The sequence below is a fragment of the Camelus ferus genome, chromosome 3 (assembly GCF_009834535.1).
Source record: "Camelus ferus isolate YT-003-E chromosome 3, BCGSAC_Cfer_1.0, whole genome shotgun sequence".
NCBI classification, from domain to species: Eukaryota; Metazoa; Chordata; class Mammalia; order Artiodactyla; family Camelidae; genus Camelus; species Camelus ferus.
In genome coordinates, this window is record NC_045698.1 from 23,529,418 (window position 1) to 23,543,078 (window position 13,661).

The window sequence follows — 13,661 nt, forward strand, 5'->3', positions numbered from 1 at the left end:
CCCTCCTGAAACCCTGGCAGCCGCTAATATGTTCTTTATTTTGATAACTTTGTTATTTCAATAACGCTATGTAAATGTAATACTACAGCATGTAACCTTTTGGGATTGGCTTTTTTCACAGAGCATAATTGTTTGAAGATTCAACAAGATCACTGCATGTATCAATAGCTGGTTCCTTTTTCTTGCTGAGAAGTATTTCTTGATATGGATCAATCACAGTTTCTTTAACCATTCACCCTGTTGAGCTGAAACAACTCCTGGGTTGTTTCCGGTTTTGGTTTCTTAAGATTAAGCATCTATAAACATTCACATATAGGTTGCTGTGTGAACATAAATCTTCAGTTCTCCGGGACGAATGCCCGGGAGCATAGCTGCTGGATTGTATGGTGGTTTTACTACTGCTTTCCTTTTTCAAAACCGCCAAGCTATTTTCCGTAGTGCTTAAACCATTTCACATTCTCCCCAACAATGTATGCATGATTCAGACTCCCTGCATCCTTGCCAGCGATTCGTGTCATCACTGTTTTTAATTTCAGTCATTCTGATAGATGTGCAATGATATCTCATGTGATTTCAATTTGCATTTCCCTGATAGCTGTTGAATATCTTTTCATGTGCTTGTTTGCCATTTGTATATCCTTTCTGGTGAAATATCTCTTCATGTCTTTTTAAATTATATTGTTTGGATTTTTACTATTGAGTTTTGAATGTTGTTTATACATTCTAGATACTAGTCTTGTTGGATGTAAGGTATATTAGTTTCCTAGAAATGCTATAAAACTTGCCATAAGCTTGGTGGCTTAAAGTAACAGAACTTTATTCTTTCACAGGCCTAGAGGACAGAAGTCTGAGATGAAGGTGTCAGCAGCATTAAGCACCTCCACCTCCAGGGGAGAATCTTCACTGCCCCTTTCATCTTCTGGTGACTCCAGGCTTCCTTGACTTGTGGCAGCAACTCTAACCTCTGCCTCCATCTTTACATGGTCTTCCTCCCTTTGTGTCTCTCTGTGTCCAAAAATATCTCCCTCCAGTCATTGGATTTAGGGCCTACCCTAAATCTAGGGTGATTTCACCTCGAAATTCTTAACCAATTACATCTGCAAAGATCTTTTTTCCAAAGAAGGTTATGTTCTGAGGTTCCAGGTGGGTTTAAATTTGTGCGAGTAGAGGGGCACTATTCAAGTATTTCTCTCATGCTATAGCTTATCTTTTCATCCTCTTTCTTTTTGTATGTATATATACTTTTTTTTTTAATTGAGGTATAGTCAGTTTACAATGTTGTGTCAACTCCTGGTGGATAGCACAATGCTTCAGTCATACATGAACATACATATATTTGTTTTCATATTCTTTTTTATAAGTTACTACAAGACTGTATTTGATATCTTGTCATCCTCTTCAACAAATCAAAAGTTTTACATTTTGATGAGTCTAATTTTTAAATGTTTCTTTTTATGCATTATTCTTTTGGTATCAAGTTTAAAAACTTTTTGCCTAGTCCTAGATACTGAAAACTTTTCTTCTATTCATTTTCTAAAGTTTCATGTTTTACATTCAAGTTTGTATTCCATTTTGAGATAATTTTTGTATATGGTGTGGGACTTAGGTAGAGGTTCCTTTTCCATATTTAAAAAAAAAATTTGCCTCCAGCACCATTTGTTGAGAAGGCAATCTTCCCTACATTGAGTTACTTTTGTACCTTTGTCAAAAAATCAGTTGGGCATGCTTGTTTGGGTCTATTTCTGCATTCTCTGTTCTGTTCCATTGATCTATGTGTTTCTCTGCCCAAACCACACAATCTTGATTACTGACACTGTCTAAAATAACTTGAAATCTCGTAGACTGATTTTTCCTACTTTATTACTCTTTTTCAAATTGTTTTCCTTTAGTTCCTTTGACTTTCCATACACATTTTAGAATTCTTTTTTCTAGATATCAAAAAAAAAACTTGCTAGAATTTTGATAGAAATATCATTTAACCTTTTGCTTGAGAAAAATTTTACATCTTTTCTACACTTAATCTTCCAATTCATGAACACAGTAAGGTCTCTCCATTTATTTAGATCATCTCTGATTTCTTTCCTCAATGTTGTACAGTTTTCAGCATACAAGTCCTGACCATGTTTTGTTAGATTTGTAAGTATAATATGTAATACTTATACATAAATATTTCATATTTTTGAGTGAGTGTGAAAGGTATTGCATTTTTAATTTCAGCATTCCCCTGTTAATTGCTAGTCTATAGAAATATGATTGATTTTGTATGTTATATTGAATCCTGTGAGCTTATTAGTTCTAGTTTGTGTGTATGTAGATTCTACATAGGTAATTATGTTATCTGCAAATAAGGCTAGTTTTACACTTCCTAGCCAGTCTGTCTGTATGCCTTTTATTTCCTTTTCTTGCCTTACTGCACTGGCTAAAACTTCAATCTTTTTCCTTTCTGTTCTTCAGACTTGATCATTTTTATTGTTCCATCTTCAAGTTTGCTAATTTTTCTGTCTGTTTAAATCTGCCACTGAATCCCTCTAGTGAACGTTTCATTTCAGTTATTGTACTTTTTCACTCTTGGATTTCTTTTTGGTTTCTTTATTGAAATTTCCATGTTGTTCATACATTGTTTTCTCAACTTTCTCCACACATTCCTTTAGTTATTTGAGCATCTTTAAGGCAGTTGTTTTAAAGTCTTTGTCTAGTATATCTGTCATCACATCTTTTTCAGGAACAATTTCTGTTGATTTATTTTTCCTTTGAATGGGCCATACTTTCCTATTTCTTTATATGTCTTGTGATTTTTTGTGTGTGGAAAACTGGACATTTGAATCTAACCAATATAGTGATTCTGTAAATTAGATTTCTCCCCTTTCCTAGAGTTTGATGTTTATTATTGTTTTTGTTATTTGATTATTGTAGGCCATCTCTGTGTCAAAGATCAACCTGCAGTGTAAACTTAAGGTCTTCTCAGCTCTTTTCTTCTCAGGTCTTTCCTTAGGCATATGTGGTCACTTTCTAATTTTCCTCAGTTTTAAAATTGTTTCTGGAAGTCTTAAGTCTTTACTGTCAGGCTCCAAAAAGGGGGAAAAGGAAAGTAAAGATGGGGAGAAATGGACACTGGCCCTTTAAGTCCTCTGGAAGTCACTTCAGCCAAAGGTGGAGGGGTTTTTGCAACAATGAGGGGAGGTGCAGTAACAATGCTGCCTACCTCTTTGTCTGCATCTCTGTGTTCAAAGATAGCCATCAGCAATCAAAGGATCCCTTATATTTAGAGGACACATATCAAAACATCAAATTGATTGAGGTAGTGGCCCAGTTCTAGTCTGTTAAAATATCCACCACTTAAGACATCTACCATTCTTTGCTTTCAAGTATTCAGGGAAATTGTGCTCAAGTAATGTTACCAAGAGGTTTTCAACTTTATTGGAGAATTTCCAAAATCTGGAAGGAGGATCATACTTGCCCTTGGCTTTATTTACTTAGGAGGTCCTCATCACAGAGGTGATATGTCATGGTCTGGATAGTCACGCCGATGATTGCCTCAAAAACTGGGGCAATGTTGATTTGGCAGAACCTTTTCAGCACCATTCTGAGTCTCTTTACAAGGTCAAGCTGAATTGAGGATATAAAGGATCCATTCTTTGAACACAAGCAGGGAGCATTTGAAAATGTCTTTTATCAAGCAAGTCTTCTCCACTTCTCTTTCACTTGGGCACACCATTGCTGGGAAAGTCTTGAGCAATCACTTCTCAGGGTGACCTATTTATATTTACTTGACCTTGCTTGGCCAGCAGGTGCTGCTGACACCAATGACTTGATTGAAGACGACAAGGGATATATCCCTTTACACAGCAGGACTGAGGACACCTATATTTTTGTACATAATAAAATTTGGCAAAATGAAAGTTATTCTTATCAACATGCCAACAACTATGACTTGGTCTTTTCAAGATCTAGCCTTCTGTCCCCAATTATTATTTAATCATAAGCAAGTCACTTGATTGTTCTGTATTTGAGTTTTTGATAACTAAAAATACTGTCATATATCACATTTATCTCTCAGGACTTTTTGGTAACGTTCAAAGAAATCACAGTACCTAAAAAATTGCCTAGTTCAACCCAGTCATTTCACAGATAAGGAAACAGGTGCAGAAAGGGACTTATTTAAAATCATAATATTGGTTGATGAAAAGGCCTGAAAAGCATTCACTTTTCCTAACTCTCAAGCCAATACTCTGGTTTTGTAGTGCAGGTGAAAGTGTTTTGAAAAGTTCCAATATTACTTGAGAAAAATGTTGAGAAAGCCCAGGCCAGAGAGGCCAGGCTGTGAATACTCCAGTCAACAGGGCGCTTCCCAACCCCACCTTTTTTTCTGCTTGTACATTCAGAGTATGCTCCGGAGGAGATCCAGGCTGGTGGCTGGCCAACAGGCAGGGGGTAGAGTTGAGCCATTTACATGACTCCCCACTCTGAGCTTCTAATTAGTATGATGTTCTCTTATTTGGGGTTAGTCTATACACTAACAAAGCTCAGATCTTTCCTCCATGGGAACCTCTGATACCTAGAGAATTCAGATTCCTCATCATCTCTTTACTCAACTTTCTGAAACCTGCCTTCAATTCATCTAATCCAGTTCACACATTTTTGTGACAACTTGGACCTCCTGTTAACTGCTGTTTGCTTGATGGTACTTCCAAGTTCATAGCAGTTTTCCATTTTTTCTTTATTCAAGTCAGTGTTCTCCTTTAATACATACAAGTAAAACAGGGCTAACAGTAGTAATCTACTTCACAAGGTTGTTGAGAGGATTAAGGGACACATGCAAAGTGTCTGGCATCAAAGAAGGGCACAAAATGTTAAAGTTCGTGATTTTCTTAATGATATTAATATTATTACTATTGCATGAAAAAACAAACTTATGGTTACCAAAAGAAAAAGTAGGGGGAGGGCGGATAAATTGGGGAGTTTGGGATTAGCAGATACAAACTATTATATACGGAATCGATAAATAACAAGGTTTTACTGTATTCAATAACTTGTAATAACCTATAATGAAAAAGAATCTGAAAAAGGATATATATATGTGTGTATAACTGAATCACTTTGCTGTACACCAGAAACTAACCCAACATTGTAAATCAACTATACTTCAACTGAAAAAAAGAAATAGGGATTGTTACTCCTGAATTAATCAATTGAGTTACGCTTATCTCTTTGCTTCTGCTCACCTCATTCTCATTGATAGAACTTTAGTGGCCTCTTTGATTCTGTGATGTAGATGGATACAAGTGGTTGGGGCAGAGAAGACACTGGAGTCTTTGATGTGGGTGATTCCCCACCCACACTTTACAAATGAGGAAGCAGAGAGTCAGGAGGGTGATTCTCAAGCCACAGTGCAATCTGATTCTCCTGACAACCTGTTGTTAAGAGAGGAACCCTCCGTTCCCTCTACTGATACTGATGCATGAACACGAGAAGATCTCAGTTCCCTGGTCCCTTTACCTGTGTCCGAGCTCATGGGCAATTGTGAAAGCCAGGGGGAGTCCAGAGTCTTCATTGATGTTACAACTCCGGTGAGGCTGGCACATCCCCGACAGGTGGGACAGACCCAGGGTCTCACAAGGGCGGTTGACACCAGCACAGATGTCTTTCCTGAAAGTAGAGAACATGGAAGGATGTACAGGTGCCCAAAGGAATACCTGGGGGAAAAATCCTCCTGGAAAAAGTGGGGTATTAGTTCATATTCAACATGGTCTGTAAAGCATGAATAAAATTGTTTTTGAAAGTCCGTATGAATGAGGGAGCAATTCTGAATTCACTAGGATTGTTCTGATTTCACCATTTGATTATTGAATCTCACTAACACCTAAAAAATGGAGGAAAATGGGACAAATGCTTTATTTTGAGTTGCTTTTGCTCCTAATGTCAGGAGCCTGAATTATATTATCTGCCCCCAAAGAGAAGGATTTGATTGAAAATTAAAGCTAATTTGAACTTTTAAATAGGGGAGGGACAATCAGCAGTGGCTGAGGCTTTTCAAACATGAAACACCTTTTTGGACTTTCTGAGGTCTATGCTCAAAACTCATCCGAGAACTTCTACTCCTTCACGAAAAAGGTAATTGGTCACATCAACCCATCAGGAGGATCTCGTCAGTGGACTCTCCAGTCCCATTGCCCTAACAATACTGCGTACGGAGGGGATGGACACACAAGTAAAGACCCCCAGGATCTCACAAAATACTACTTACACCTTTTAAATATAAAAATGTGCTTCCATATCCTGGCAGGAATCATTTCAATTGCTGACAAGAGTTTTGAAGAGTTGTTAATTAGTTGTATGCTTTTTTCTTTAGTTCAAGAACAGGTCTTTGCCAAGAATGACTAGCACAAATGCCAACAGGGTTCTGAGCTTTAGTTAGTTGCAAACCTTCAGCTCACGGGGTTTGTGTGGGCACCGCTCTGGCAATAAATGGTCTGCTCTTTGTGTCCAGTGGGCCATGGAAAAGGTCCAGGCTCTGAGAACCCCTGTGAGTTCTCAACTCTCCAAGAGACAATGGCTGGGAAACCAGATAAAAGAAAGCAGCTCTCAGCTCAGAACATGCGCAAAAGACGGGAAGCCCCACCCCTACTAGCAGCGGCAGTTGCTGGGCAGTTCTGTGCCAGAGAGTGACACTGGATCATGCAGCCCATAATTTCTCTTAATTTCTGAGTCTGTGGGAGGACTGCCCAAACACTTTTCCATCCCTTCTGCAAGATTTACTTTTTCCTCTTTCATTAAAAAAAAAAAAAATCTAGGTCTGCATGGAGCTGCTGGGAAAGGATGAATGATGTTCTTTGCTAATCTACTGACCTTCTCATTCTGATAGTGCAGGAAGGTGGGTCCCTTAAGTAACTGTTTATTGAGTGCCGATTAAGTATCCAGCACTAAACTGGGGAAAAGGTGGTAAACGAGAGGATTGTAAAATATAGGTCTTGCAGTTACGGCCCTTCCGCTCCCAACAGGTGGATCAGCTCTACCTCCACCATGCGCTGGGGAAAGTGTAAGAGAAAACAACGCCTTGGCATGCAGCCACCAGCCCCATTTCACAAGGTGTATTCATGCCAAATCCACCTTCTACTGAATGCAGCTCTGTAGAGAACTCCATTGAAATGGATCTCAGCGGAGTCCTCTAGAGGCAAGCTTGGTCTTATACCTCCCTCCCTTCCTGGTCCTACCTATTTCTTCAGACCAGAGGTTCTCCACAGGGGTTGATTTTGCTCCCCACACCCTCCTAGAAAACATCTGGCAATGTCCGGGGACAGTTTTGGTTGTCACAACTTGGAGGAGGGTGCTACTGGCATCTCATGGATAGAGGTGGGGGATACTGTTAAATATACTACAATGCACAGGATAGCCGCTCACAGCAAAGAATTAGCCAACCCAAAATGCCAGTGGTGTTGGTAATGAGAAATCCTGCTTCCAAACTTGAAATATTCTCCACCGTCTAGTGGGGAGGTTCATCAAAGCTTGAAACCAGACGCCTGTTCTAAGGAAGAAAAATGATCATAATAAGAAAAAAAGAGCAGATCCCTCATATTCTTATTGGGTAAAAGTTAAGAATATGTCTATTTGGGTCAAACTACCTAGATTTAAGTCCCAGCTGTACCTGTTAAAAGCAGTGAGATTTGGGGCAACTGACATAATTAAGCCTCAGTTTCCCCATCTGTGAAAGAGGAATGATTGATGGTCATGAACTTCCAGGGTGGTCGTGGGGATTAAATGGAGTGATGCTTGTTCTACCAGCTGTAGCACGGCGCCTGGCCCATGTCAAATTCTCTCCAAACGCCAGCTCTCGTTAACCCACTCATTTCTTCATGTGAGAGTCAGAGGAGAAACTACGTCTGCTTTCAGGGAGAGCAAAGAGACGCAGCTGAGATGCAGCCGCCCAGGGCCAATGCTGGTCCCAGAACCCAGGGTTCTTCCCTCTAGTCAGGTCCTGCCGACACCGAAGTCTTCCCCGGTCACTTGCCTGGGTCCTCATGGTCCCTGGCTGCCTGCTGGCTCCCCAAGGCCCCTGTGCTTACATCCCATACCCCCACCAGCCTATTTCCCAGGGGAGCTATGATCAATCCAGATGTCATACGTCCTAATGAACTTAACGCAATAGGTTTATGTCACGGACTTAATTTGGAACATGGTTACATTCAACCAAACTCTTGATACCATCACTTAAAAGAGTGATTCTGATCATTGGAGTTGCAGGTCAGGGTAAGACAGACTCTTGGATAGGGTGGGGGTTGGTTATCATCCCCTGTAGGCATCCTATGCACTGGGATGATCCTGTCAAAGGGACAAATGTCAAGCCAAGATGTTCAGGGGAAGCCTGTCCTCCCCAGGGACAACACACATACACCTAGGGTCTTCCTGTGCCCGAAATTTTCTGTGGCTGGAGGGCCAGGCCGAAGAGCCTCTTCCATTACACATCCCTGGATTTCAAGATGTCTCTGAATCTGCACAGAAGTGCCTAGTGAGCACCTACTTCCCCCATTAATGTAAGAACTTCATTGGTCTGGATTAAGGCAGCATCTGTTATATAGCAGGAGCTCAATAAATATTTATTGACTCAATGAGCAAACATAGCCTTCTAAGAGCCTGGGTTGACCAGGAGCGGCCACTAGCTTTACAAACCTGTGAGCCCTAGGTTATTAGCACCACAGGGAGAACAAAACAGTGTCTTCGTGAGGGTCAGAGGGAGAAAGTTACTAGCAAACCACCCTGCCTACTCAGGGGAGGACCTTCTCCCCATATTCTGTCTTCAACATCAGTCAGGGATGGGTTAAAGACACTTGCAGGTTTCTTAACTGAAGAAAATTAAAAAAAAAAAAAGGATGAGAAATCCCTTGATTAAGAGTTATGGGACTCTAATGAGGATCTGCAAACAAGCCTCCTGATTGTTTACAGAGCTGCACCGAGAAGCCAATTTTAAGGATGACATCATCATCGGAATGGGAAAGAGGTCTGCATTTGCCAGCAGATTCAGTTTATTAACACAGAGAGTTGTGCACATTTAGCAAGTGTGCTAACTGCTCCCTGACTGGTTTGGGAGTCAGGAGTTGTCCAGTTCATAGAAGCTGCCTTTTAAATAACCAAGAGCAGCAAAGAGTAGCAACCTTTTCACCTGCCAGCCCTCCCTGCCTTGCAGCCCCTGGCTTCCGCATAGTCTCTGGGTACCTGGTGAGAAGGACGGCCACATCGTGATGGGCAGGGTTGAGGTCACTCTTGGGGTTGATGCTCTTCTGCCACTTACAGAAGCTGGACAGTGTCTTCTCTGCATGGTGAACTATTTTCAATCCTTGCTGGAGAAAGAAGAGGAAGGGATTGGCTGGGGTGAGTTTACTGTGATCAGAGTCCACTGCATTACTCCTCAGAAGCAGCCAAGTGAGATGAGCTCTGGGTGGGTGCCCCAGACCCCTGGCAGGAATTTGGGGAGGCCCACTTACCCCTCTGGGCCAACCCCCTGCTCTAAACTATCATTCTCATTCCACTAAAAGAGCATAGAGAGGAGAACTGCAGGACAGAAATTATCATTCAAGGGACAAGTAGCAGCCCTCGAAGAAAAACTAAAAATATATCAACAAAGGCCAACAGCTGTTTGAAGTTCTATTTCTAGTGGGACTCTGCTTCCTAAGCCAAAGATGCATTTTTATTTCTAACGCAAAATGAATAGACTTTCAACAAAAAGCTTCTTCCTTTCATGAGGTATCCTGCAAGGATGTACTGGATGTTTCCTTGCTCATGGTTTCCATCTTGGTTTGACGTCTATGGGTGAAGGCCAGAAAGTGACATAATCTCTCCAGCTTCTAACCAGTTAGGCTCATCGATGACCTGACAGCAATTAGAATGCTGGAGCAGATGCCCCCAGCCTGCGACACAAGGGCTCCTGAGTCACATCTATGTGGCCCACAGTTACTATTGGAGATGAGAGGGGAGGGATTGTTCCAAATTACCTGGACAAATGCTTGTCACATGAGGGAGAAGGAAAAATGGATGATCAGCCCTAGAGGGACTCCAGTTTACTCTGAATTTCTAAAGGAGAAATTTCTTTCCCTTGCCCCATTTCTTTGGGGTCTCTATACAGAGCCATGCCTTGTACAAGGTGGATTCTCCTTGGAGAATGACTACTTCCATTGGCCTACTCTAATCTGAGTCTATTATTCTGGGCTCAACCCAAGAACTTTTGGGCAATTTCTACATAAAACTATGAGCTTGCTTCTCTGTATTATGCATTTTACTAAGGCCCACACCCAATTCATACAAGGCCTGAGAGGCTTCAGGTGCCTGTTGGAGGTACTGCCGGGACCCCCACCCACACTGACTACCACAGAACTCTTTCCCTTCATGAGAACACAGAAAGTGGCTCAACACTCATGAAAACTCACTGAACCTCTTAGTGTAAAAATTAAAATAGAAGAAAGAGCCTTCAGTATTTAATAATCCTCATCATTATATCATTCATTATATGATGTATGGTGGAGGAGGAGGAGTTCTAGGGGGTTGGCTGGCCACGGGGGAGTCAGTCTCCTGTTCAGCTAGTCAAGCTGGAGTTAGAATAGAAACCCTACTGGAACAGATATCCTAGCTCCATCATAAGGAACTGGCCAGGAGGCATGAATCAGGGATGGAAAGGAAGAAAAGAGAAGGAAATAAAAGGGGCAGGTGGAGGGAAGAAGGAAAGGAAAGGAGAAAAAGAAGAAAACATTTCTTGATCGTTTACTATACTTTCACACATATTCTCTTGTTTAATTGCATCTTCTCAGCATTATTTGTAAATAAAGCATTGTTATTTTCATTGTGTAAGAGGAAATTAAACCTCAGAGAAGTGAAGAACTAGCTCATGGTCACTCAGCTCAGTGACTGAATCAAAGACTATGAGAACGAGGGCTCCTCGACGAAGCTGTGGTTCTCTAACTGGTGACCAGCCTCATTGGTTGGTGTCTTAATTCTCGCTCCTGCAGACAGGAAGGCAGGTCATCAAACAAAGCATCAGCTGTTAGATTTCTCGGAGGTCTGTTTTAAACTCTACACTTGTTTGTTTGTTCATTTGTTTTTTGAGGGGAGAAAGTCTCTAAAAGAATACCCATGAATCAAAAAATAATGCCATTTTGCATTGTTCCAATGAAAATGAAAACGGTAGAAATCTAACAAAACAGGAACAGGATCTGTATCCTGAAAATTACAAAATGCCGATGAAAGACATGAGCCTTGATCTAAACATCACACCTTACACAAAAATGAACTGAAGATCGATCATAGATAGAAATGTAAAATGTTAAGATGATAAAACTTTTAGAAAAAAATATAGGGAAATTCTTGGGTCCTGAGAGCTAGGCAAAGAGTTCAGAGACTGGACACCAGTCAGACAATCCAGCAAAGGACAAATGGAAAAACTGGATCTCGTCAAAATGAAAAGCTTTGGCTCTGAGAGAAGTGCTGTGAAGAGGAGGAAAAGATAAACTACAAAGAGGGAGAACGTGTTTGTAAGCCACAGGACCTTATACACAGAAAATATAAAAAGATACCTATATATACATAAAGATCTCCCAACAGCAAAAGAACAATTAGAAAACAGGCAAAAGGCAAGAAGAGACACTCCACTGAAGGGCATACACAGATGGCAAATAAGCGCAGGGAAAGATGCTCAGCGTTACCAGCCATCATTTAACTGCAATCATTGAATTGCAGATTGAAACCACTATGAGATAGTACTGTATGCCTGAATGACTAACATTAAAATTAGTGACAGCACCCAAACAATGGTAAAAAGATGGTAAAAGTGGATCACTCAGACACTGTTGGTGAGAATGTGAAATGCTACAGCCCCTATGAAAAACAGTTTGAGATTTCTTACAAAACCAAACATGCAACTACCATATGACCCAGCGACTGCATGCTTAGACATTATCCCAGAGAAATGAAGATTTACACTCACATAAAGCCCTGCAGTGGAATGTTTATAGCGGCTTCATGAATAATAGCAAAAAAACTGGAAACGATCCAAATGTCCCTCAATGAGTGAATGGTTAAATAAACTGATGTCTACCATGGAATGCTACTCAGAAATAAAAAGGAGTAAATTCTCAATGCACACAACTTGGATGGATCTCAAGAGAATTACGCTGAATGAGGAAAATCCAATCTCAAGAGATTACACAGTGTACAATTCCACTTATATAACATTCTTGAAGTGACAACATTAGAGAGATGGAGAACAGATTAGGGGCTTTCTAGGAGTTAGGACTGTAAGCAGAAGGATCTACAAAAGAGGAGCATGAGAGGGATCTTTGTAATGGAACTGTTCTGTATTCCGATGAAGGTCACAGAAATCTATATATGTTAAAATGGTAAGAACTAAATGTAAACACACGCCTGACGCACACACCAAACAGTGCTTATAAAACTGGTGAAATCTGAATAAGGTAGGTGGTTTGTTTGAGTATTGATTTGTTGGTTCTGATATTATTCCAAAGTTATGCAGGACGTTACCATTGGGAGAAAGTGGGTAGAGGATATAAGGGATTTCTCTGTACTATTTCTTACAACTGCATGTGAATCTAGAATTATCTCCAAAAAATATTGGTATCTTAAAAATAATAACTGGCCTGAATCAAGGCTGGGAGGGTTGCAACAGGAGGTCTTATAAAGCACTTTTCAGTATACTTTGGTGTGGGTTACTTACCAGTTCATCATGTGTGAATCCCATATTTTGATTCAAAGGGAACCTTTCAGATGGGTTACACTGGGTGGGCAGAGACCCTCTGCCATTTCCCCCACCCCCTTATGTTAGTTTTTCTTTGGGCTGCTTCCTCTACCTAGAATGCCTTTCCTCTCCTCTTTTATCCCCTTTAACTTACTCAATATTCCATTAATTCTTTGACTCAGCTGGGGCATTTCCAGGAAGCTTCCCTGCCCCCAGTCTGGATTAGTCTCCTACAAATGTATCTCGTGCACCGTGGCTCACAGCCCCTGCGGCCCTACGTTAAAATGTTAAACTCGTGTGCCCGTTTCCTCCTCAGCTCCTCCAGGACAAGGACTGGCGTTTATTCCTTCTTATCTCAAGTACAGTGCACAGCCTGGCATTCTTAGCATACCGACAAAACAGAGGACGCCCATCGCTCCTCAAGGAATGGAGAAACGGCAAAGCATATATCCATGAAGCCAGACAAAAGTGAAGATTCTGTGGCTGAGAGGTTCTGTGGTGAGTTAGCAAAGAGGCAAGAACTGCTGATTAGAGAAGAGGAAGGTAAGGGGCCAGAGGTTTAAGAATAAAGCATAAAATATGGAATAGTAATTCTGCTGCCTGTAATAGGATCTGTTGGGAAACAGTTTTACACAGGTCTCCTGTGTTCCTGACCTCTTCTGAACAAAGACACTGACAGCTTTTGTGTTTTTTCAAGGATATTGTATAGCAAACAGCCTTGGCATATAGGGATAGTGTCTCCCTCCAGGGAAGAAGGCAGATTTATTTGCTTTCTAAGATAATAAAGATAATGGCTCCCTCCGGGGCAAAATTCAACAAATTTCTTACAACCACCTTTAAGGGACTGGAATTTCCTTATCTTGGGGCTTCTCAGCTATGATAAAACACAGTGTGTGCACAGCATCCACCTGGGCTGCCTGCATCACCC

The 13,661-nt window shown here is 41.0% G+C and overlaps 1 protein-coding gene across 4 annotated transcripts in view; it reads right to left on the reverse strand.

Annotated features, from left to right (window-relative positions):
• ADAMTS12 (ADAM metallopeptidase with thrombospondin type 1 motif 12) overlaps positions 1-13,661 on the reverse strand; it is a 287,460-nt gene that overhangs the window by 104,938 nt on the left and 168,861 nt on the right. For all 4 annotated transcript variants that reach the window (XR_004316312.1, XM_032470755.1, XM_032470748.1 and 1 more), the window contains 2 exons: positions 9,208-9,332; positions 5,497-5,646 (listed from right to left, as the gene is read on the reverse strand). Coding sequence is in view for 3 of the 4 variants with exons in the window: in XM_032470755.1 (XP_032326646.1) it covers positions 5,497-5,646; positions 9,208-9,332 (275 nt within the window). In the remaining variant the exon portion in view is untranslated. The remainder of the gene's footprint in view (positions 1-5,496; positions 5,647-9,207; positions 9,333-13,661) is intronic.